The sequence below is a fragment of the Pongo abelii genome, chromosome 6 (genome assembly GCF_028885655.2).
Source record: "Pongo abelii isolate AG06213 chromosome 6, NHGRI_mPonAbe1-v2.0_pri, whole genome shotgun sequence".
NCBI lineage: Eukaryota > Metazoa > Chordata > Mammalia > Primates > Hominidae > Pongo > Pongo abelii.
In genome coordinates, this window is record NC_071991.2 from 53,383,811 (window position 1) to 53,411,010 (window position 27,200).

General features: G+C 37.0%; 1 protein-coding gene across 2 annotated transcripts in view; it reads right to left on the reverse strand.

The window, feature by feature from the left end:
• The window catches only part of ITPRID1 (ITPR interacting domain containing 1), a 125,670-nt gene that overhangs the window by 51,578 nt on the left and 46,892 nt on the right, over positions 1-27,200 (reverse strand). For both annotated transcript variants that reach the window (XM_024250072.3, XM_054559340.2), the window contains exons 8-9: positions 25,319-25,890; positions 20,553-20,610 (exon numbers count right to left, since the gene is read on the reverse strand). In XM_024250072.3, the coding sequence (XP_024105840.2) occupies positions 20,553-20,610; positions 25,319-25,890 (630 nt within the window). The remainder of the gene's footprint in view (positions 1-20,552; positions 20,611-25,318; positions 25,891-27,200) is intronic.

Genomic DNA, 27,200 nt, shown 5'->3' on the forward strand with positions numbered 1-27,200 from the left:
CATGTGCCATGCTGGTGCGCTACACCCACTAACTCGTCCTCTAGCATTAGGTATATCTCCCAATGCTATCCCTCCCCCCTCCCTCCACCCCACAACAGTCCTCGAAGTGTGATGTTCCCCTTCCTGTGTCCATGTGTTCTCATTGTTCAATTCCCACCTATGAGCGAGAATATGCGGTGTTTGGTTTTTTGTTCTTGCGATAGTTTACTGAGAATGATGATTTCCAATTTCATCCATGTCCCTACAAAGGACATGAACTCATCATTTTTTATGGCTGCATAGTATTCCATGGTGTATATGTGCCACATTTTCTTAATCCAGTCTATCATTGTTGGACATTTGGGTTGGTTCCAAGTCTTTGCTATTGTGAATAATGCCGCAATAAACATACGTGTGCATGTGTTTTTATAGCAGCATGATTTATAGTCCTTTGGGTATATACCCAGTAATGGGATGGCTGGGTCGAATGGAATTTCTAGTTCTAGATCCCTGAGGAATCGCCACACTGACTTCCACAAGGGTTGAACTAGTTTACAGTCCCACCAACAGTGTAAAAGTGTTCCTATTTCTCCACATCCTCTCCAGCACCTGTTGTTTCCTGACTTTTTAATGATTGCCATTCTAACTGGTGTGAGATGGTATCTCATTGTGGTTTTGATTTGCATTTCTCTGATGGCCAGTGATGATGAGCATTTTTTCATGTGTTTTTTGGCTGCATAAATGTCTTCTTTTGAGAAGTGTCTGTTCATGTCCTTCACTCACTTTTTGATGGGGTTGTTTGTTTTTTTCTTGTAAATTTGTTGGAGTTCATTGTAGATTCTGGATATTAGCCCTTTGTCAGATGAGTAGGTTGCGAAAATTTTCTCCCATTTTGTAGGTTGCCTGTTCACTCTGATGGTAGTTTCCTTTGCTGTGCAGAAGCTCTTTAGTTTAATTAGAATCCATTTGTCAATTTTGGCTTTTGTTGCCATTGCTTTTAGTGTCTTAGACATGAAGTCCTTGCCCATGCCTATGTCCTGGATGGTAATGCCTAGGTTTTCTTCTAGGGTTTTTATGGTTTTAGGTCTAACATTTAAGTCTTTAATCCATCTTGAATTAATTTTTGTATAAGGTGTAAGGAAGGGATCCAGTTTCAGCTTTCTACATATGGCTAGCCAGTTTTCCCAGCACCATTTATTAAATAGGGAATCCTTTCCCCATTTCTTGTTTTTGTCAGGTTTGTCAAAGATCAGATAGTTGTAGATATGTGGCATTATTTCTGACGGCTCTGTTCTGTTCCATTGATCTATATCTCTGTTTTGGTACCAGTACCATGCTGTTTTGGTTACTGTAGCCTTGTAGTATAGTTTGAAGTCAGGTAGTGTGATGCCTCCAGCTTTGTTCTTTTGGCTTAGGATTGACTTGGCGATGCGGGCTCTTTTTTGGTTCCATATGAACTTGAAAGTAGTTTTTTCCAATTCTGTGAAGAAAGTCATTGGTAGCTTGATGGGGATGGCATTGAATCTGTAAATTACCTTGGGAAGGATGGCCATTTTCACGATATTGATTCTTCCTACCCATGAGCATAGAATGTTCTTCCATTTGTTTGTATCCTCTTTTATTTCCTTGAGCAGTGGTTTGTAGTTCTCCTTGAAGAGGTCCTTCACATCCCTTGTAAGTTGGATTCCTAGGTATTTTATTTTCTTTGAAGCAATTGTGAATGGGAGTTTACTCATGATTTGGCTCTCTGTTTGTGTGTTATTGATGTATAAGAATGCTTGTGATTTTTGTACATTGATTTTGTATCCTGAGACTTTGCTGAAGTTGCTTATCAGCTTAAGGAGATTTTGGGCTGAGACAGTGGGGTTTTCTAGATATACAATCATGTCATCTGCAAACAGGGACAATTTGACTTCCTCTTTTCCTAATTGAATACCCTTGATTTCCTTCTCCTGCCTCATTGCCCTGGCCAGAACTTCCAACACTATGTTGAATAGAAGTGGTGAGAGAGGGCATCCCTGTCTTGTGCCAGTTTTCAAAGGGAATGCTTCCAGTTTTTGCCCATTCAGTATGATATTGGCTGTGGGTTTGTCATAGATAGCTCTTATTATTTTGAGATACGTCCCATCAATACCTAATTTATTGAGAGTTTTTAGCATGAAGGGTTGTTGAATTTTGTCAAAGGCCTTTTCTGCATCTATTGAGATAATCATGTGGTTTTTGTCTTTGGTTCTGTTTATATGCTGGATTACATTTATTGATTTATGTATATTGAACCAGCCTTGCATCCCAGGGATGAAGCCCACTTGATCATGGTGGATACGCTTTTTGATGTGCTGCTGGATTCTGTTTGCCAGTATTTTATTGAGGATTTTTGCATCAATGTTCATCAAGGATATCGGTCTAAAATTATCTTTTTTGGTTGTGTCTCTGCCTGGCTTTGGTATCAGGATGATGCTGGCCTCATAAAATGAGTTAGGGAGGATTCCCTCTTTTTCTATTGATTGGAATAGTTTCAGAAGGAATGGTACCAGTTCCTCCTTGTACCTCTGGTAGAATTCGGCTGTGAACCCATCTGGTCCTGGACTTTTTTTGGTTGGTGAGCTATTGATTATTGCCACAATTTCAGATCCTGTTATTGGTCTATTCAGAGATTCAACTACTTCCTGGTTTAGTCTTGGGATGGTGTATGTGTTGAAGAATTTATCCATTTCTTCTAGATTTTCTAGTTTATTTGCATAGAGGTGTTTGTAGTATTCTCTGATGGTAGTTTGTATTTCTGTGGGATCGGTGGTGATATCCCCTTTATCATTTTTCGTTGCATCTATTTGATTCTTCTCTCTTTTCTTCTTTATTAATCTTGCTAGCAGTCTATCAATTTTGTTGATCCTTTCAACAAACCAGCTCCTGGATTCATTAATTTTTTGAAGGGTTTTTTGTGTCTCTATTTCCTTCAGTTCTGCTCTGATTTTAGTTATTTCTTGCCTTCTGCTAGCTTTTGAATGTGTTTGCTCTTGCTTTTCTAGTTCTTTTAGTTGTGATCTTAAGGTGTCAATTTTGGATCTTTCCTGCTTTCTCTTGTGGGCATTTAGTGCTATAAATTTCCCTCTACACACTGCTTTGAATGCATCCCAGAGATTCTGGTATGTTGTGTCTTGGTTCTCGTTGGTTTCAAAGAACATCTTTATTTCTGCCTTCATTTCGTTATGTACCCAGTAGTCATTCAGGAGCAGGTTGTTCAGTTTCCACGTAGTTGAGCGGTTTTGAGTGAGATTCTTAATCCTGAGTTCTAGCTTGATTGCACTGTGATCTAAGAGATAGTTTGTTATAATTTCTGTTCTTTTACATTTATTGAGGAGAGCTTTACTTCCAAGTATGTGGTCAATTTTGGAATAGGTGTGGTGTGGTGCTGAAAAAAATGTATATTCTGTTGATTTGGGGTGGAGAGTTCTGTAGATGTCTATTAGGTCCGCTTGGTGCAGAGCTGAGTTCAATTCCTGGGTATCCTTGTTGACTTTCTGTCTCGTTGATCTGTCTAATGTTGACAGTGGGGTGTTAAAGTCTCCCATTATTAATGTGTGGGAGTCTAAGTCTCTTTGTAGGTCACTCAGGACTTGCTTTATGAATCTGGGTGCTCCTGTATTGGGTGCATATATATTTAGGATAGTTAGCTCTTCTTGTTGAATTAATCCCTTTACCATTATGTAATGGCCTTCTTTGTCTCTTTTGATCTTTGTTGGTTTAAAGTCTGTTTTATCAGAGACTAGGATTGCAACCCCTGCCTTTTTTTGTTTTCCATTTGCTTGGTAGATCTTCCTCCATCCTTTTATTTTGAGCCTATGTGTGTCTCTGCACGTGAGATGGGTTTCCTGAATACAGCACACTGATGGGTCTTGAGTCTTTATCCAATTTGCCAGTCTGTGTCTTTTAATTGGAGCATTTAGTCCATTTACATTTAAAGTTAATATTGTTATGTGTGACTTTGATCCTGTCATTATGATGTTAGCTGGTTATTTTGCTCGTTAGTTGATGCAGTGTCTTCCTAGTCTCGATGGTCTTTACATTTTGGCATGATTTTGCAGTGGCTGGTGCTGGTTGTGCCTTTCCATGTTTAGCACTTCCTTCAGGAGCTCTTTTAGGGCAGGCCTGGTGGTGACAAAATCTCTCAGCATTTGCTTGTCTGTAAAGTATTTTATTTCTCCTTCACTTATGAAGCTTAGTTTGGCTGGATATGAAATTCTGGGTTGAAAATTCTTTTCTTTAAGAATGTTGAATATTGGCCCCCCACTCTCTTCTGGCTTGTAGGGTTTCTGCCGAGAGATCCGCTGTTAGTCTGATGGGCTTCCCTTTGATGGTAACCCGACCTTTCTCTCTGGCTGCCCTTAACATTTTTTCCTTTATTTCAACTTTGGTGAATCTGACAATTATGTGTCTTGGAGTTGCTCTTCTCGAGGAGTATCTTTGTGGCGTTCTCTGTATTTCCTGAATCTGAATGTTGGCCTGCCTTGCTAGATTGGGGAAGTTCTCCTGGATAATATCCTGCAGAGTGTTTTCCAACTTGGTTCCATTCTCCCCTTCACTTTCAGGTACACCAATCAGACGTAGATTTGGTCTTTTCACATAGTCCCACATTTCTTGGAGGCTTTGCTCGTTTCTTTTTATTCTTTTTTCTCTAAACTTCCCTTCTCGCTTCATTTCATTCATTTCATCTTCCAGGGCTGATACCCTTTCTTTCATTTGATCGCATCAGCTCCTGAGGCTTCTGCATTCTTCACGTAGTTCTCGAGCCTTGGTTTTCAGCTCCATCAGCTCCTTTAAGCACTTCTCTGTATTGGTTATTCTAGTTATACATTCTTCTAAATTTTTTTCAAAGTTTTCAACTTCTTTGCCTTTGGTTTGAATATCCTCCCATAGCTCGGAGTAATTTGATCGTCTGAAGCCTTCTTCTCTCAGCTCGTCAAAGTCATTCTCCGTCCAGCTTTGTTCCATTGCTGGTGAGGAACTGCGTTCCTTTGGAGGAGGAGAGGTACTCTGCTTTTTAGAGTTTCCAGTTTTTCTGCTCTGTTTTTTCCCCATCTTTGTGGTTTTGTCTACTTTTGGTCTTTGATGATGGTGCTGTACAGATGGGTTTTCGGTGTGGATGTCCTTTCTGTTAGTTTTCCTTCTAACAGACAGGACCCTCAGTTGCAGGTCTGTTGGAGTACCTGGCCGGCCGTGTGAGGTGTCAGTCTGCCCCTGCTGGGGGGTGCCTCCCAGTTAGGCTGCTCGGGGGTCAGGGGTCAGGGACCCACTTGAGGAGGCAGTCTGCCCGTTCTCAGATCTCCAGCTGCGTGCTGGGAGAACCACTGCTCTCCTCAAAGCTGTCAGACAGGAACATTTAAGTCTGCAGAGGTTACTGCTGTCTTTTTGTTTGTCTGTGCCCTGCCCCCAGAGGTGGAGCCCACAGAGGCAGGCAGGCCTCCTTGAGCTGTGGTGGGCTCCACCCAGTTCAAGCTTCCAGGCTGCTTTGTTTACCGAAGGGAGCCTGGGCAATGGCGGGCGCCCCTCCCCCAGCCTCGCTGCCGACTTGCTGTTTGATCTCAGACTGCTGTGCTAGCAATCAGCAAGACTCCGTGGGCGTAGGACCCTCTAAGCCAGGTGCGGGCTATACTCTCCTGGGGCACCCTTTCCTAAGCCCGTCGGAAAAGCACAGTATTCGGGTGGGAGTGGCCCGATTTTCCAGGTGCCGTCTGTCACCCCTGGAAAGGGAACTCCCTGACCCCTTGCGCTTCCCAAGTGAGGCAATGCCTTGCCCTTGCTTCGGCTGGCGCACGGTGCAGTCACCCACTGACCTGCGCCCACTGTCTGGCACTCCCTAGTGAGATGAACACGGTACCTCAGATGGAAATGCAGAAATCACCCGTCTTCTGCGTTGCTCACGCTGGGAGCTGTAGACCGGAGCTGTTCTGATTCGGCCATCTTGGCTCCTCCCCCCCAAACTAACTTCTTTACTAGCATTGCTGTATATTATTCTATTTATGAGTATGATACATAAAGTTTAACCATTTTCTTATTGATTTGATTGCCCTTACGTTGTTGACAAAAGTTTTTCACTATTTCAGTGTTTCAAAATGATTCTTATACTTTCATTCTTCTGCATATATGTGAAGATTTCTTTAGGATATATACTAAAAGCTGAATGGCTGGGTTAAGGGATCTACACATCTTAAACTTTCCTAGATTTTGCCAGACTGCTTTGCACAATGGTTGTACCAACTTATAATCCAGCCAACAGTGTCAGAGATTGCCATTTTCCATAGCCTCACCAATGCTTGATAGTATCAAATACTAAACATTTTGCCAATCATTTGGGTCTAAAATAGCATCTTATTTAAACTTATCTGCTCCTGATTATAACAGGGTAAAGCACTTTTTTCTTGTTTATTCATCAGTTCTTCTATAAATTGTATATTCATATTATTTGCCCATTTTTATATGGTCGTTTACCTTTTTCTTATTGGCTTTTAGAAATTTGCTATTTTAGGCTGAGCGCGGAGGCTCACACCTGTAATCCCAGCACTTTGGGAGGCCGAGGCGGGTGGATCATGAGGTCAGGAGATCGAGACCATCCTGGCTAACACGGTGAAAACCCGTCTCTACTAAAGGACTATAAATCATGCTGCTATAAAGACATATGCACGCGTATGTTTATTGCCGCATTATTCACAATAGCAAAGACTTGGAACCAACCCAAATGTCCAACAATGATAGACTGGATTAAGAAAATGCGGCACATATACACCATGGAATACTATGCAGCCATAAAAAATGATGAGTTCATGTCCTTTGTAGGGACATGGATGAAATTGGAAATCATCATTCTCAGTAAACTATCGCAAGGACAAAAAACCAAACACTGCATGTTCTCACTCATAGATGGGAATTGAACAATGAGAACACATGGACACAGGAAGGGGAACATCACACTCTGGGGACTGTTGTGGGGTGGGGGGAGGGGGGAGGGATAGCATTAGGAGATATACCTAATGCTAAATGGCGAGTTAATGGGTGCAGCACACCAGCATGGCACAGGTATACATATGTAACTAACCTGCACATTGTGCACATGTACCCTAAAACTTAAAGTATAATAATAATAATAAAAAAAAGAAATTCAAAAAAATAAAAAATAAAAAAATAAAAATAAAAATACAAAAAAGTAGCCGCGCGTGGTAGCGGGCGCCTGTAGTCCCAGCTACTTGGGAGGCTGAGGCAGGAGAATGGCCTGAACCCGGGAGGCAGAGCTTGCAGTGAGCCGAGATAGCGCCACTGCACTCCAGCCTGGGTGACAGAGCGAGACTCCGTCTCAAAAAAACATAAATAAATAAATTCACTATTTTAGCCACTAATATTTTATTGTATATAAATTGCAAATTACCTTTTCCTATTTTGTGACTTGTCTTTGAACTTTATTCTGTCTTTGATGAACCAATGTTGACAATTATGATGAAGTCATATTATCAGTTTCTTTTTAGAGTGTGTACTTTTTTGTGTCCTGTTTAAGAAATCGTTTGTTACCCTGAGGTCATAAATGTATCCTTCTGTATTCTCTTTTGTAAGTACCAATGCCTTACTTTTTACACTTACACTGTTGCTATACTTGGAATTTATCTCTGTGTATGGGTCAAGCCAAGGGTTTAATTTGCTATTTTTTTCTATATGGATAACCACCTTACTGTCTCAATTATGTTTATCCTTTCTCCACTGATTTTGAAGTGTTCTGTCTAACTTATTGCTTTATATCAGGGAGTCTACTTCTGAGCTGTTTATTTCATTGGTTTATTATCCATTTTTTAAACTATGGCACCTGTCTTAATTACAATTTCTATATAATAAGTCTTGATTTCTAGCAGGGAAAATTCCTTCTCCATGATCTTTATAATAGTCTTAGCTTTCCTTAGCCCTTTACTGGTACATATGAATTTTAGGACAAGCTTGCAAGTCCTACAAAAAAATAAACTTATTAGCATTGTTATAGAAATTATGTTGCATTTTAGATTAATTTGGTGAGGATTTATTTCTTTTTGATATGGCGTTTTCCCATTTATGAACACAGCATACCTCTGCTTTTATTTAGTTCTCCTTTATAAGACATAGTAATATTTATAATCTTCCCAACAAATATTCTAAAAGTATTCATATAAATATAAGCTGCTCTTAATAGGTTTATGGTTCTTGTTGAAGTTGTGAAAAGAATCTGTTGTTGCAGGGTTTTTTTTTTTTCCACTTTAATGTGCTTCCAACTGATTATTGCTGATGCATGGAGACTGATTTCTGCATTTTGCTCTCGTATCCAACAAACTTGTTAAACCTTATTATTCTACTAATACACCTGTCACCTCTCAAGTTTTGTATGTAGACAGTTATCTTGTCTGCAAAAGTGAACATTTATCTGGTTTATAAACTTCTTACCTTATTGAGTTGTTTTTCTGCTTTTATCTTTAGTTCAATGTTGAATAAAAGTAATGTGGGCAGGTTGTATTCCTGGTTTAATGGAATTTTTTCTGAGATTTTACTGTTGAGATTGAAATTGCTATCAAGATTTGATAGATGCCTCTAATTAGGTTAAGATATCTTTCTTTTATTCCCTACTTGCAGAGAGTTTTTGTTTGTTCTTTTGTTTTGTTTTTAAATTATGAATCAATTACATTTTGTTATATTTCTTTTCTGCATCTTTTCATGTTATGTTTTCTTTTTAGAACTGTTAATGTAATATGCTTTATTAAATAATTTTACTGATGTTGATCCAGCCTCAAATTTATGAAAAAACATGGTTCTTGCTAGATGGTAATTTTAAGAAATCTTTATGTACTTCTACTGTATTTTATCATTAACTGTTAAAATTTTAAGTTTTTTAAATATATGTTTTCAATTTTAGATAGTAAAAACTGATCAGCTTAATTGCTATTTTATGCTGAGCTTTAAAAACCATTCTCTATATTCCAATATAAATATTCATCTGCACTTATTTCTGTTCCTTTCATATTTTGAGGGTGTTTTTACATTTAATAATTTATCTGAAATGTCATCTATCTTCAATTTCTGTTGGTAAAGGATGATAGGGAAATATTTTTTATGCACACATCTTTTTCAAAATCTGTCAAGTTGATGATGTCAAGTATTTCCTTTATCCTATGACTGTTTAAATTATATTAGCTTTTCAATTGTTAAAACATTTTTGATATACTAAAAGCTATTTGTTCAAGTATTAGTATTTTAAAATATTTTACTGTACTTAAATCATCATTAGTTTATTTAAAAATTTTTGCCTCTATTTTCATAAGTGAAATGTATCAATTTTCTGAGACATTTTAGTCAGAATTTCCTATCAGGTTCCTCTAAAATCTAAAAGATGCTTGGAAGATTTACAAATGTTTGCATTATCTGAAATACTTACATAAACAAGAAATTATCTCTTTCTTGAAAAACTGAAAGAACCAGTCATATAGCAACTTTTTCTCATTGCTTTTCTCAGAAGTAATTTCTGATAAACTTACTTTATGTTTATTTATTTTTCCCCTATGGTATTAGCTTATCTATCTTTTCTGTTATGTTACTTTATTAATTTTTGTTGTACATATATAAATATTGGTAATATAGTATCAATATAAAATTTTATAACACAAATTTTATATATCATAAATAAATGACATATGCAAAATATATTTATCTATCTAAATTTCCTTAAGTGGCATCAATAGTAATTGTCTCTGATTTTAATTACATTAGTTGTACTAGTATTCCTTTATAATTTTAAAATGGGTTTTGCATATTAGGTCATTTGTTTTCTATATCAGTGACTATACTTCTTTTCTTTATTTTGATGTTTTAATTTTATTTGTATGCATTTTCAGTTTTTTGAAAACTTTGTGGCTTTTTTCCTATAAAAATTTAGTGCTTGGATTTTATTTATCAAATCATTTGTTTCTTCTTTCCACATTACCAATTTCTACTTATCTTTATTAATGTCTAACTTCTAATTATGTTTATTGATTTAATGATGACCTCTTTAGGCAAATACCTAATTTATTTTAATTTTTTCTGCTTTGATAATAAAAACAATCAGTGCTATGAATTTGCCTCAGATTACTGCTTGTGGTAGAACTCTCCAATTTTATATAAAATGTCTTCATTATTATTATTCAAGTGATCTGAATTTGTAATTTTAACTTATACTTTTCTATACTTTTGTTTAGGATGGAGGACCCAGCCCCCAAGTACTGGGTTTGTCATTTTGTTTTGTTTGTTTGGGGTTGGAAAATGTCACTTTTACTTCTATTATTGAATTCAAGTGTTACTGCACTGCATTTATATCTATAAAAATGTGGCTCATACAGTGTGTGTGTGTGTGTGTGTGTGTGTGTGTGTGTAGGCTGGGCATGGTGGCTCATGCCTGTAATCCCAGTACTTTCGGGGACCAAGGCAGGTGGATCACCTGAGGTCAGGAGTTCAAGACCAGCCTGGCCAACATGGTGAAACCCTGTCTCTACTAAAAATACAAAAATTAGCTGGGTGTGGTGGCGCATGCCTGTAATCCCAGCTACTTGGGAGGCTGAGGCAGGAGAACTGCCTAAACCTGGGAGGCGGTTGCACTCCAGCCTGGGTGACAGAGCAAGACTCTGTCTCAAAAAAAAAAAAAAAGAAAGAAATTATAAAAGAATCTTTGCATTTACATGTTGATAGTTATTTTAATAAATATTCCAAGAACACTGGCAAATAGCACTCATTTTATTTTTCTATTGAGTAGATATTATTAATTAATATATTTTTATCCTCTTGTATTATTTTATGCTTGATCTGTAAAAGACTGAAAGGAATATTAAAAGCTCCCCCTTTTTTTTCTTTTTTTTTTTGAAATGGAGTCTTGCTCTGTCACACAGGCTGGAGTGCAGTGGCACGATCTCAACTCATTGCAACCTCTGCCTCCCAAGTTTGAGCGATTATCCTGCCTCAGCCTTCTGAGTAGCTGGGACCACAGGCATGCATCACCACACACAGCTAATTTTTGTATTTTTAGTAGAGACGAGGTTTCACCATGTTGGCCAGGCTGGCCTCAAACTTCTGACCTCAGGTGATCCACCAGCCTCGACCTCCCAAACTGCTAGGATTACAGGCATGAGCCACCACGCCCAGCCAAAAGCTCCCATTTTTATTGTATCCATTTCCTATGGTATTGCCAGAATTATTTCTTGTTTAGTGTTTTGAAAATAACATATGCACGTGGTAACAAAAGAAAATTAAAATATGCCAATTAATTTAAAACATATCAGTTTTCCTTTTATTAAGCTACCACCATTAACGGTTCCTTACACATTTCTCTGGAAGCAATCTGTGCATGCCTTTCCCCCAGTAGAAATATTATACAATCATCTGTTACTTAACATCTAACAACAGGGACACATTCTGAGAAATGCACGCTTAGTTGATTTTCTCATTGTTTGAACATCATAGAGCGGACTTACACAAACTCAGAAAGTATAGTCCACTGCACACCTAGGCTAGATGGTATAGCCTATTCCTCCCAGGCTGCAAACCTGTACAGTATGCTATTGTACTGAATACTGTAGGCAACTGTAACACAATGATAAGTATTTGGGTATCGCAACATAGAAAAGGTACAGTTAAAATATGGTGTTATAATTTTATAGGACCACTGCTGTATATGCGGTCTGTCATTAACCAAAGCATCGTTATTTGGTACGTAACCATGGATATACTCTTTTTAATACAAAGGAGTGTATAGATAAGACTCTTTTGCATGTAACTTTTTTCTCATTTAACAACTCTATGTCTCAGAGACCTTTCCATATGAACACATATTAAATTATTCCTCATTTTAAAAAATAATGACTGAATAGCTTTGATGTAAGGATGTACTATAATTTTAAAAGTAGATTATTATTGTGGGCATTTAGGCTGTCTCTAGTTGTTATTATGAACATTATCTACATTACAGTAAAATTGTGTGTACATTTGAGTCTATTGGCAGGTCAAGTTACAGAACTGGAATAAATACATCAAAAGCTGCATCCATTTAAAATTTTGAGGTATCGTCAGGTCACATTTTAAAGTAATTAGGAAAATTTAAATTCCAACCAACAGTGGGTGAGTGTCAGTTTCACATTCTTACTGTTACTCTGTATTATTTAACTTTTAATTATTTGCTAATGTAATAAGTGAAAAGGTGAAGTCAATCTTGTTTACCATTTTTGTGGAGCTTTTATATTTCTTCTTTGAACTGCCTATGTATTTCCATTCCCCGTATCTAATAAGATATTGTTTTTCTCATTGATTTGTAGGGGCTTTTTTACAAATTGATAAAGTCAGCCTTTATATATTAGATGCTAACTACTTGGTATGTAATGATGCATGATTGTTTTGTTTTTGTTTTTGTCTTTGTTTTTTTGAGGCAGAGTCTGGCTCTGTCTCTCAGGCTGGAGGGCAGTGGTGTGATCTTGGCTCACTGCAACCCCACCTCCTAGGTTCAAGCAATTCTCCTGCCTCAGCCTCCCGAGTAGCTGGGATTACAGACACGCACCACTATGCCCAGCTACTTTTTGTATTTTTAGTAGAGATGGGCTTTCACCATGTTGGCCAGGCTGGTCTCGAACTCCTGACCTCAAATGATCCACCCACCTTGGCCTCCCAAAGTGTCAGGATTACAGGCATGAGACACTGTGCCCAGCGTGATTGTTAATTCTTAAATGAAATTTTGATAAATTTTTAAAGGGCTTAATTAAAAATATTTTCTTTCATTTTAAAGTAAGCATTATTAGATTTTAGTATTATAACCCCAATTAGTTTTTGTCTTTATTCCTTGCTTATTCTAGGTCCACCCTTTCACAATTAATCTTCCTTGGTTTTACTACTTGAGTTCAATTTTTCCATAAACTATTTTTATTAATATAGAGCAGTGTTCCCCAACCCGTGGCTTCAGTCCATGGCCTATTAGGCAGTGGGCCATGCACCAGGAGGTGAGCGGTGAATGGGCAAACGGGCATTACCACCTAAGCTCTGCCTCCTGTCAGATCAGTGGTGGCATTAGATTCTCACAAGAGCACAAATTCTATTGTGAACTGCACATGCAAAGAATCTAGGTTGTGTGCTCCTTATGATGATCTGAGGTGGATTAGTTTCATCATGAAACCACCCACCTGCCTTAGTCCATGGAAAAACTGCTTTTAATGAAACTGGTCCCTGGTGCCAAAAAGATTGGGGAAGGCTGTTCCAGAGTACTTTATTTTGAGTAACATCTTAATCAACTTGAATGGTAGTAAAAAGAGCTAATATATAAAATAAGGGATTTACATGTATTAGGCTAATCTTTTTAACAATCCCATGAGATAGATGCTGTTATTATGCTTATTTTTATTTTCTTTAGATGAGGACACAGAAGCATAGAGATTGAGTAATTTATTAAAGTTACACAGTTGGCGGTTGCTAGATTGTGGGATTGAAATCCAGACAAGCTGGCTCCAAAATTCATGCTCCATCCATGGTCTCACTTACTTGAGGACATTGTCCTGGAAAGGTAGTGGCTGATATACCTGGGGAGTCCTGTTATCTTTGAGAGTGACATTATACTGCCCTTGTGCATAAAAAGAGTAGGGCTAGGTATAAAATTGTTGGTTCACATTTTCTTACCTTTCTAAATTATATGTGTATTTATTTATTGCCATCTGCCATTTTATGCTGCTAATGAGATATTTGAAATTTTTTTCTCTTTGTAAGTAATCTGCATTTTTTTGGTCCAGAAATGTGTGAGTTAACTCTCATCCCACCATATCCTTCTACTTTATACATTTTACTGTTATATTTAGATGTTTTCATTTCATTGATGTGCCTGAATTTAGTAGAAACCATTTTTGTTGCAAGTTATTTATTTATTAAATCAAAGTATAATATATACATTAAAAAATCAAATAGTGCCAAAATACTGTGTCATGGAAAGAAAATTCCCCAAAGACAACTGCTTTTAACCCTTTCCATATGGGATCCTAAGAGTGGCAATATCACCCTGATGTTTCCAAGCCTAGGGTTTGGCACCATTCATTGTTGGTTTTGCTAAAACTTGCTCACACTTTCATGAACACCACTCCTGGTGTTTGAGCATGCCATCTATTTTTCTCTTTGGAAGAAAATCCCTACCCTTTTCACCAGTTTTTCTTCACACTTCCCATCAACCACTTCTCAACAGCTACATTTTTATCTTCAAAATACTCAGTTTGCTAATATTTCTAATTTGCTATGTGACCAGAATTGTCTCCCTATTGTTCTCATTGTTGATTCTCAAAGCAGAAAGCCAATCAGGAGTGTTTACGTTGTTATGGCTGCATACATGTGTCTCACAGCCGGGCCAGTAGTTTCATCAGATGGCATTACCTTTTCCATATGTCCACTGTCATCAAATATTAGATACCATCAGGTTTAAGACTCTCATTATTTTATAATAAGAAAAAAACTCTCTACCAATTAAACTAAGACCTGTCATCAATTATAACATGTATCTTGATTGCAAGGATGACAAATTGGGAAAAATCATTCATCTTATAATTGATGAAATACTGGGGTCAACTCAACTCCTCTCTTGCTCACTAGAGTTCTTGACCTGGAGGCACAGCCCATTCCACAGTCAGTGTTGATGTTCTCATGCGTGAGCCATGCGTCTCCCACATGCAAGGGACTCATTTTCTAGAGGCATAGCACAGCATTCAAGAGTGTAGACTCTGGAGCTAGACAGGCTGAATTTGAAACCTGGCACCACTTTGAACTCTATGGGAAACTGAGGCACATTATTTAACCTCTCTGTGCTTGTTTCTTCTTCTAATACACAGAAATAGTAATAGTGCCTACCTTAAAGGTTTATTTTAAGGATTAAATGAAGTAAAGCATGTGAAACATTTAGAACAGTACCTGTCACAGTGTGTCTGTATTTGTTAAATATAATGACACTGCTCTGTGAGTGATCTCCTTGCAGTCTTCTTACTGCTTAGGAGTGAAATTTAGTGTCCTCAATCTTCCTCCGAAGAAGGAATGGGGATACCCAGCAGGGAAACAGTGTTCTCCAATGAAATCTCTTCATCCATTTTTTTCTTCTCTCTGCAACTTGTCCGCTCTTTATATTCATGATGGCTAAAAGGGTCAATGTTGTGGAACTGGTTCCTAAAAATTCCTTAGAAAACTGCATATATATGCTTGCCACATATTGACTTTGTATCTGATATATATCTTTTTTAGAACCCCAGTCAAAACTTAAGACATTAAGAGTCCAACTGCAACCACCTCTTACATCTATGTGGTATTTCTTGGATCTGTCTTCCTTGACATTTTGTTTATTATATTCATTTCTTTTTCTTTTCCCACTTAGTTCTTAAGTAATTTCTCACACATCTCCTAGTTTTCAGTCATTTTTATGCATTTACCAGTCTGTCTCTTACTAATTCTATCGAATTTTAAAAATTATATTTTAATTTTAAAAATGTAGCTGGGCATGGTGGCGTGCGTCTGTGATCCCAGCTACTTGGTAGGCTGAGGCAGGAGGATCTCTTGACACTAGGAGTTCAAGGTTGCAGTGATTTAGGATTGCATCACTGCACTTCAACCTGGGCTACAGAGTGAGATCCCTACCTCAAAAAACAAACTATATATATATATACACACACATATATACATATACACACATATATACATATATGTGTATATGTGTGTATATGTATATATGTGTGTGTATATAGATGTGTATATATGTATATATGTGTATATATGTATATATGTATATATGTATATATATGTGTGTATATATGTGTATATATATACACACATATGTATATAAATTATTAGCATTTTGCTATACCTCTCATTTTTTGTCTGCTTTACATCCTTAGTTTTTCAGTCTACTTAAAGTTATATTGTACCACTTCATGTAGAATGTAGAAGTCTTGTAGGTATCTTTGCTCATTTACCGACTCCCCCACCCTGTATGCTATAAATTGTCAAGTATAACATCAACATATGGTATAAACACCACAACACCCTGCCCATCTTTGGTCTAAAGAACTTCCTTTAGCAATGTTTACAGTACATGGGTGCTGGTGATGAGTTATTTTTGTTTGTCTGAAATTTTATCTTTATTTTTGAAGGATATTTTTGCTGCATGTAGATTTCTGGCTCATAGTTACTGTCTTCTGGTCTCTGTTGTTTTTAATGAGAAGTCTTCTGTCATTCAAATCTTTATTCCCCTGTATTCAATATGTCATTTTTGTGTGCCTGCTTTAAATATTTTCTTTTATCTTTGATTTCTATTAGTTTGATCCTAGTATTATTTAGGTGTAGTTTTCTTTGTAATTTCTTTGTAATTATCCCACTTAGAGTTTGCTGGCTTCTTGAATCTGTAAATGTAAATCTTCGAGCAAAATTAGAAGATTTCCCACCATTATTTCTCCAAACATTTTTTTTCTTGCACAGTTTTCTCTGTCCTTTCCCTCTCAGACTGCAACTACATATATATTTGACCTTTGATACTGCCTCACAGGCTTCTGAAACTCAGATAAGTATTTTGTATAATTTTCAAATCTTTTTCCTGATCTTCGGATTGTTAGATAATGTCTATAGATATATTAAAATCCACCAAGTCTTTCTTTCATTGTTTCTGATGTAATGTTAAATGAATATTGAATTTCAGAAATTACAGTTTTTATTTACATAATTTCCATTTTATTATTTATTATAATTCTTTTTTTTTTAGATTTTCTATCTTTTCATCCATTGTGAGCATATTTTCCTCTATATCCTTTAGCATAATTATAATAATCTCCCTATCTGCTGATTAGAACATCTGGGTTTTCTCATGGTTTATCTTCATTAATTGCCATTTTTCTTGAATATGAGTTATATTTTCTTATTTCTTCATGTGTCTAGTATATTTTTATTGTTCCTGAATATTGTGAATGGTATATTGTTTAAGGAGGCAGGGAACTTGGCTGGAATCAAACCCCAGATGAAAATCTCAGTTCACTTATTTTAGTCTTAACAGATTCTTTAAGTCCTTTCCATGTGTGTTTGGTTCAACAGTTAGCTAGAGATTTGAACAGATTTAATTCCCAGAATTTGAGATTTACCTCCTTGGTTCTCTCCTTTCTGTGATTCTCCTCCTTCTCTTTTCAGCTATTATCATTTCCTCAAATTTTATATTCTGATTTTCTTTTTTAACTCATAAGACTGCTATTTTTTTTTTTTTTTTTTTTTTTGAGACAGAGTATTACTCTGTTGCCCAGGCTGGAGTGCAGTTGACACAATCCAGGCTTACCACAACCTCTGCCTCCCAGGTTCAAGCAATTCTCCTGCCTCAGCCTCCTGAGTAGCTGGAATTACAGGTGCCCGCCACCATGCCCAGCTAATTTTTGTATTTTTAGTAGAGACAGAGATTCACTGTGTTGGCCAGGCTGGTATCAAAATCCTGACCTCAAGTGACCCACTCACCTCAGCCTCCCAAAGTGCTGGGATTACAGGCATGAGCCACTGCACCTGGCCAAGACTGCTACTTTCTATTAGAGTTTTAGGACGGTGTCAACTGGAGCCAACCCTCAAAAAGCTTTTAAAAAACAGGACACTCACCCAGTGCCATTCCTTCCTTCTATGTGTTGAAACCCCCTCCACTCTCTGTTCATTTTTGCTCACTCTTCAGTACCTTTATGTAGGAGTTTTGAAAATATTTTGTCCAGAGTTTATGATATTCTCTGTGGGAGGGTTGGCTCATTAGGAGTTACTTAGCATCAGAAACAGAATCAAGCATTGTGTATTTTATCTGAAAGGAATCTACTCATTGGAGATGGTTCTCTTACATAGATGCCATGTCCTCATACAACTCACTGAGAATATTAATTCCTAAAGATTTGTCATGCTTCTTTCTAATCATTCTTTTTTTAGTGGACATTTATTCTGAATAACTTCTGATTTTTGAACTGCTAAATCTTATAATTTTGGTTGGTTTGATGATTTTATAAGGTGACAGGGAAGGCATATCTTGTCCAAGTTGATAGCTAAATGAGATTCTCTTGGAAATTTTTACCTTATCATGTTAGTATAGTTCTGCAGTAGACTCATCTTTTTAACTCCTAGCTGGGCTCTTTACCTAGAATTATCTGCAACTTCGCCCAGAATGTATCCCACACAAAGTCCTAGTCTTATAGAATATGAATGATAGACTTCTCCTCCTCTTCTTCCTTTTAAATAGCACTATTATATATTTCCTTTTTTTCCTTATATTCCCTTGTCATTTAAGTGGCATTTTACTTTTGGGGGGCTCAGGGAGGATAGTATATTTGTGGCCTTGAGTCCCAATTTTCTATATGAAGTCAATTTGTTCAAATTCAATTAGGAAATGCTTAAACATAATTTTTCTGCTAGTATGCAGAGTATTGCCCATGAGCAGAGGCAATACAGTCTTACTACTGGTTTTTAACAAATTTTAAAGGTATTTGAAGAGTTCATCATATACCTTCATTTATGTGTTTAAAACAACAATTTACTATCTCCTGATTCTGTGGGCTGGCCAGCTCAGTGTGGTTTTCTCTTGGATTCTCTCATGTAGTTGCACCAGATGGCACCTGGGCTAGAGTCATCTGAACGTTTGGGCTGGACATCAAAGATGGCTTATTCACGTGGAGCTCATGCAGCACTGTCCACCAGAAAGTTCATGCGTGGCATCCTCATGTCACTTGGGCTTTGCACAACATAGGGGCTGGGTTCCCAGAGGGAATGTTCCAAGAGGAAATATCTCAAGAGTCAGGAAGCAGCTGAGTGAGTGGCACTGAAACTAGCAAAACATCACTACTGCTATAATATTTTGGCCAAAATAGTCCACGTGCTTTCATTTTTAAAATGAAGTAATTGTTTTGTACTTTGAGAAAAAAAATGCATGTATACATATCTCAAAGTGATTACACACACAGTTATCATATACATATGATAATTTCCTTTTCCCATTAATTGAACTAGTTTTACATATTTATTCTCAGTCTTATGTTTGTTTCAGTTAACAACACTATTTTTGAAAGTAACAAAATCACATTTGCTGTACTATAAGTCAGATTTTATCCATTAGGCTCTCCTTCACCTACCTTACTTTGCTCTCTCAATTCGAGATGAAATGTAGATTAGTAATTTTTGTCTAACTTCCCAAATAATTTTTTGGAATGATTGGGGTGACTTACATGGTATTAATTGACCTCTTAATAGAATGTCAAGGAAGGCAATTCCTATTGGCAAGGGGACCTCCAGCTTCATTGAGAAGCATTCAATTAGATGGGAAACAGATGCTTATTTTTGTCTTATAAGCCTCAATGCAGGTTATGTGGTAATTACTTCGAAGAGCAGGATAACAATTTATGTAATCAGCAGGACCCTATAATTACTAATGCATAATTTCTAAACAGCATTTAGCAAAATGAGGCCCATACATACATTTTGTAATGAAAAAGATGTGTTTGACATGGCACTAAATTAAATTAAAAATTTGCATATTTTCTTTCAGGAAATGCATGAGCTTCATCTGCTGTATTTTGCTGGACTAGTTCTGCCTACTTCTAACTCCCTTATAAGACCATGGAAATGCTGAATCACAGTGACAACTGAATGGGGGAATGAAAACCAGGAATAGAGAAGTGTTTCCTTCTCTGTTATTTAGGATGATAAAGCATCATTCTGAGAGAAGACTTGCAAAGCTACATCTAGGGAACCTCTGTCCACTGAGAGTTTAACATTAACATTATACAAAATTTAGAATGCAAGGGCTAGCAGAGAACTTAAAATTATCTGCACTTATTTCTTTATTTCAGATGGAAAAACTGAGACCCAGTTAAATGAAAACAGCATGTGCACTATGAAGCAGTTGGTAGAAGGAGTGAAAAAGTACCCCCCTCCCCACAGTCAGGCTCAGTCCCATGAAATTCATTCCTTTATGGTAGTCAGATCATATAGTTAGTGTCAGACAAGCCACACACACCAGTAGCCCCAGGAATACTGAATGTTTCTGTGGTCTTTTAAAATTTACATGTACATTTGCATTGCCAGTAGGTTTTTTTGTTTTGTTTTGTTTTTTGAGATGGAGTTTCACTCTTGTTGCCCAGGCTGGAATGCAGTGGCACGATTTCAGCTCACTGCAACCTCCACCGCCTGGGTTCAAGCAATTCTCCTGCCTCAGCCTCCCAAATAGCTGGGATTACAGGTGCGCACCACTGCGCCAGCTAATTTTTTTGTATTTTTAGTAGAAATGGGGTTTTGCCAGGTTGGCCAGGCTGGTCTTGAACTCCTGACCTCAGGCGATCCCCATGTCTCAGCCTCCCACAGTGCTGAGATTACAGGCATGAGCCACCACACCCGGCCTGCCAGTAGGCTTTTAATATCTCAGAAGATGCATGAATTTAGAGTATCTTCTAGAGATAATTTAAGCTCTATACATATTAAGAAATTTAAATACCAATTATTTATATTCTGAAAGACCATTGATGAGATCACACATCTTGATAAATTCTTACCTACAGTTCCTGAAGTCATGTCAAGAGGATTACCAGTCTCTTCTTCAAAGCTTTGGACCTAAGATATCAAAATGCATCAACGTCATTAGAAATTTTGTCAAATAAATTCACTTATTTTAATCAACATATAATGAGACTGGCAACTGATAAGAGGGATAAACATGAATTCCTGAACTCAAATAACTTGCAATCTGCTGGGAAGAGGTAGCGGGCACAAGGTACCCATGATGAAGATTCAAAGAATTAAAGAAGTTGAGGAAACGGGAAGATCACATCTGGATGGGAGGATCAATCCTTCTTCTGGAAGATGTGCATTTGAAAGAAATTTACATAATAATATTTCTAATCTAGATTTTTTTTTGCTTCCAAAGAACTTTAAGTATATTTGGAGAAAGTTAATTAGGGCTTGATAAATTTATGGAGAGTAATTCAGAAAATTTAATTGCTATATAGTGCTTAGACATTTTTTAAAATTTTAGTTTCCAAATTGCTAGAACAAAATTTATTTTTGAAATTTTTAAAGAAATTAATAAATACTTCTGTATTGATGAAAATAAAGTTATCATTAAACAAAATAATGCATATTACTTCTAAAATAGCAATACAGCTAATTATAGAAACTGATACATAGAAGAAGAAGGTAAAAAAACAGGCCTGGGCTTGATAGCTCATGCCTACAATCTCAACACTTTGGGAGGCAAAGGTGGGAGGATCACTTGAAGCCAGGGGGTTAAAATCAGCCTGGGCAACGTAGTGAGACCCCATCTCTACAAAAAATAAAAAGAAGATAAGAAAACAGTTACTGTTACTCCAAAAACATTTTGGAGTATTTCTTTGCAAGTTTTCTTTTATATACATTTTTTCTGGATATTGTCATGTAGTCAAATTTTTTCTCTCAAAAATTTGAAGGCGGAATTTTTATTCCACATCATAAGATTTCTTTGAAAACATCATCTTTAATGACAGGACAGTAGGCTGTTCTCAGGAAGTACATTAGTTTACTTAACAATTGTCCCACTGTTGGAATGTTTTCTGAATTTTGCAATTAGAAATGAGGTGAATATTCTTGTTCATAAATCTGTTTCTACATGTCATATTACTTATTTGGAATTGATATTTGAGTACCGAAAGCTGAATCAAAGGACATAAACATTTTAAACATTGTGGTACATATGGCCAAAAATGACCTCTAACCCAGGAATAGACTAGGGACCATAAGAATATAGCTCAACTGTAATAAGAAGAAATATTTAACCTCTCTTTTTAATCCTTCTCATCTTTTTTTTTCAAATAAGTTACTTTACACTTGTAATCTATTAGACATACTTCTTAGCATTATTTTCACTGGTGTTGGTAACTCAAATCAGTGCACATCACATGCATTTTCAAGTGTAATAAAAAGTTTTTGCTATGACCATTATCATGGAGAAAAATCCACTTAGGGAAATGTGAAGCACATGTTTGTCTTTTGAAAAAAAAGGAAAAGCCCCATTAATTTAAAATGAAAGCCAGGTGTATTCCTGGGCTATTCCACCTGAGCCAAACTTATTAATTAATAAAAATAAAATAAATAAATAGTTATGGCTTTTGAAACATTCCCCACCTAATCAAGATGTTGACTGGGGTTGTTTAATAATATGGTTAATGTTCTCACATGTGACTTCTAGAGAATAGGATGCTTATATGCAAACAGGAGGGAAAGCTAAAAATCATTTATTATGGATATGAAGAAGCATCCTACCTTGAGTTTACAATTGCACAAATTTTACAAGTATCAAATTCACTTAATGTATTTGGGAATTTAAAAAGAGAGGGGCTGACTCAATTTTACTAAGTAAAATTAAGCAAAAATATGTTGATTTTTCCATTAAAAAATCTATGCACAATTCTGTTGAAATTATACTTTTGAGAAGTGAGACAAACATTGCCAAATGCAGCTTTTAGTACGACTTTAGGGAAAGCATCATTGGTTGATCTGGAGGCAAAATTTGGCCAATCATACTTGAAATTCTGATAGCTAGATATTTAAGTACATTGGCTCTTGTTTTAAATGCCATGAAAATCTGCCAATTTCACAGATATTTTTCATTTCTTATAATTGGATTTTAAAATTTGACATTGAAAAATAAATATTAAATCTGGCATTGGCTTCTGTTTAAGATGCAATCTACCCAAGCTTCATTTACTCATCCACTGGTATTGAGTGAAACAAATATTTTTTCCCCAGTGAGAATGTAATATTTTATACGCATTTTTTATTAAAATAAAATTCAAGTAGTGAGTTTCTTTTTTATCATTTTTAGGACTATCTCTGCCTTACATACACATACAGTCTCTCACACACACAAATCCTAGAACATAATAACACCATAAACAAAGACGGCTATGAAGTTTGACAGAATGTTCTGTTTTTCTATGAAAGTCACCCTTGGATTAAATTAATATTGTCAAATTCTTTGGATGTTCACTCAGTTAACAAATATTTACTAAGTACCTACTATGTGCCAAAGAAACATGTGAATTTGTTTTCTTTATTTTGGTGTCTGAGTGTGTTTCTACTTTCTCCCCAAATACATACTAACAGGTAATATTTTCTTGAATAATTGTAATTTAAAAATTCTTGAAAGTATACCAATCAAGGACTAACATTCTTTTCTTATTTAGTTATATAAAATTTATCAAATTTGATAAATTTGATGTTTGTCTATCCCTGTACTCTGACATTTCGATGGCATACTAGGAACGTTATTTTTCTCTAAATCAGTCTAGTTTGAAGCAGAAGAACCTCAGGGACAATAGAGTCTGACGAGGCTTGACAATGTGTTGGAGTTTGGTGAAACTTTTTGTTCGGATCCTAGCTAATAGCAGATTGATTTGACATTCTTTTTTTTTTTTTTTTGAGACAGAGTTTTGCTTTTGTTGTCTAGGCTGGAGTGCAGTGGTGCGATCTGGGCTCACTGTAACCTCCACCTCCCGGGTTCAAGTGATTTTCCTGCCTCAGCCCCCCGAGTAGCTGGGATTACAGGCACTCTCCACCACACCCAGCTAGTTTTTGTATTTTTGGTAGAGACGGGGTTTTACCACGTTGGCCAGGCTGGTCTCGAATTCCTGACCTCAGGTGATCTGCTGCCTCAGCCTCCCAAAGTGTTGGGATTACAGGTGCAAGCCACCACGCCCAGCAGGCTTGACATTCTTTATAGTAATTTAACTATTGGCTTGGTAATTAAATAATCTTTGCAAGATTAAGTTTTTTAAAAATCCTTTTTTTAGTGCCTTCTCAGTTTATCCTCAAATCAGGGCATTTGACCAAAGGTATGTTTTTTTCTTCCTTTTATTATTATTGTTCATTTTAATGCTACTACTTAAATTCAGTTTAACATTTTAAGGTTCTTTAATTTTTATACAAGGCATATATGTACACAACCATATATACATATACATAGATATTAGGAACCTTAACATCTACATATTTTAAAGTAATTTTTATATTTTTGTAGGATGCAGCTATGCCAATAGGCATATTCACCTGGCTCAATTCTATTCTTTTAAAATTATGGTTAAGCCTTACTTTCTATGAATTTCTTTATCCTCTCCACCCCAGGCTGGCTAAGAATGCCTTTACTTGCTCCTGGAACACCCGAAAATATGTCTGTATAGTGATGTAAAGTGTACCTGTAGGGCTGGCTCTGTGCCTACCATCTTATAATTTCAGTGTCCATCCCTGCCACTTCTCTGTAGCTCCCTTTTCAAGGCAGATTCTGTTACCATTTCTGTGCCTGGCACATAGAGGTCTCAACGGAAAAGTAAGCCCACTTTGGAATTTGCATGTAAATATCCTGTCCTACTTTTAGATAATTTAGATGAAAGGAGAGAAAAGCCTTGTTCTTCCTTTGTAATTACTTATCTGTAATTATGTTAAATAACACAGTTAACAACAAGTTAACTCCCAATCCTAGCTGCCATTATGAATAGACTGATGAGTGGACATGTATATGTATTTTTTGAAAAGAAAAAAAAAACCCAACTCTGAGAAGTACAAGTGAGAATGTCACCTAAGTGAAGATAAAAACTAGTGTAAATGAATGAAGGCGGGGATGGAGGAGCAAAGAACGTGTGTGAAATGAAGGTCAAGCTATGTGAAAATCAGTACATCCCAAAGCAAACAAATAAATATCACACTAACATCCTAAAATCAAAACCATACCCAAGTCCCTACAGCTTTGTCTGAGGCCCTGTGTTAGGCATTGTGGGGGAAACACTTCCCACACACACCCCCGGCCCTAAAGGAGCAGAGAGTCTTTTTGGGGAGACAGCATTGACACACACTCAATCTCTAACATAACGAGCTCACGCTGCTAAAGCCATGAGAACACAGAGGAGAAGTGGTTAAAGCAAGTTTCACTGAGTGGGAAGTAGTTGAACTGATCCTTGAAGAATATAAAACATGAAAAGTTAGAGAATAGATAAAAAGCATACATACAGGTACATAAAACAATTGAGCCAAAGCAAAGTCAGAAATGACCCACGGATTCAACTGTGAGCAAGAAAAAAGGAAAGACACTGGAGCAAGCAGAGGCTGGTTTCCTACTAGCTTATTTCCAACAAAAGCAACTAGAATGACTTTAAATCACTAAACTGACTCAGAACACTAAGATGTAATGCTGAGGGATTGAAAGATGAAGTGGTGAAATGAGGGCTGGAAAACAAGGGTGTCATAGTGAAAGTTATTTCCCTTAGGAGGCTGGGTACGTTGGTGCAGCACTGACCTCTTCCATTTCAAATGAGTCTGGTCCTTTGCCTGCAAGACGAGACAAGCTCTTGAGCTTGTTAGTCTGAAATAAGTTCTCCTTCTGAGTTCTGCCCTTGACTGACCCCTCAGACACACAGGAAGGAGGAGCCTGCTTGGCCGGCATAGATGAGCAAGGCCATTGCTTGCTCAGAAGACCATGAGGAGGATAAGGTAGCAAATCATCACAGGCTTGGAGACACTGATGTTCTACTGACAGAGACAAATGATTTTGCTTGTGGTTGATTGAGGTTGCTGCTAGCTCTGCTCCACACTCCCATGGTTTTGTAAAGGGGATAAAAACTTCATCTTTCACCTTGAAGGACTCTGATACCCCTGGGTTACAATCCCTCCTGATGTTCTGTTTTGAAGCTCTCCTTAAGAGTCTACCCATTCTTCTTCGATGCTCTTTGGTGGCACTCACTGAGGTTCTTTGCACACTCTCTCCTCCAGCTTTCTCTTCAGCTCTGCTTGGCAGGATGCTGACATCACTCAGCAGAGATGAGAAGGCATTGGTCACGTGGTCCAGGATTTCCAGCTGTCGGAAGCGACCTGCAGAACACAAGAAACACGAAAGTTTTAGATTGGGTCTTTTTTGCTGAAACCGTATTAATGTAGTAAAAACTGAAGGGTCAGTTAACATGAAATTTTCAAGATAGGAAGGACATTAGGCTCTTGAAACTCAAGTTTTTCTCAGTATATGCCATTACTATTATGGAGATCATTTCCCTACGTAATGAGATTTTGCAGTGTTATGGGGAAAGTGAACAGCTTTTGTATTTAGTTGAATACGCATAACTATTTAGATTCATATATGCCTATAGTTTTTATGTGTTAGGTATTAAAAACTGTAGGCATCGGTGAATCTGTATACTAACATATATTAAAGAGTGAATCCAGTGCTATCAACATGAGGCTACCTGAATATTCCTCCATAACTCTATGTGACGTGTATTGCTACCATCATTTACATCATCCCTATTCATACTGTCACCTGATAGTGTGGAAAGATCATGGCATATAGAGTCAGAAGTCCTGGATCCAAATCCCAGGTCAACCATTCACTGGATGTTTGAGCTCAGAATAAAATAACTAAGAGCTACACAGTGCTAGACCCATGCCAGGCACATACTAAGTGGCCAGTCTTTTCATCTCTCATGTATTTTTCACATCTGTCATGAGCACTAAAGCAAAATTGTGAAGACACGATGCCATGTAAGTATCAGTTTTTAAAACAATGATTATAAATGAGCAAGACTTAGGAAGCGGATATATTCTCCTCAGTCTTTCCAGAGAAGATAGTCATTAATGTAAAAACCCATTTGCCCTTCAAAACAAACCAGCTCATCAACCTGTTAAGTCTTTCTGGATGATCTGGCCTCTATCATTTGGGCCATATGCAAGTACAGTATTGACTTAATTAGCAAGTGGAAGAGACCTAATGCAGCAAGGGCTAAAGTGAGAACATATTGCCAGTTTGAAAAAAAAAAAAAACGTGGAAAATATTTTTGGTATCTCAAGATAATAAAACCATTGTAATAAAAATGGAATATTTTGTTTTTATTACCCAGCCTCCTCTTAATCACAGTGATAGCATGTGGGGTTGCATAACTCAGCGAAGGTCAAGGACCACATAGGTGGGCAAGGATGCTGTCTTATGTTAGTGTTTGCATCATCACAGCAATGTCCCTGACTCTCAAGAGCCAGTGCCTACCTGTTTCTTTTACCTACAAGAAGAAGTATTGACTAATCATCCTTCTACTCCAAAAAAAAGTGACAGAATTCTCACAGAGGACTGAGATATTTTTCCAAGACCTATAGGAACTGTGGGGTTCTGGATGTTTCAGAATAATTCTGATTAC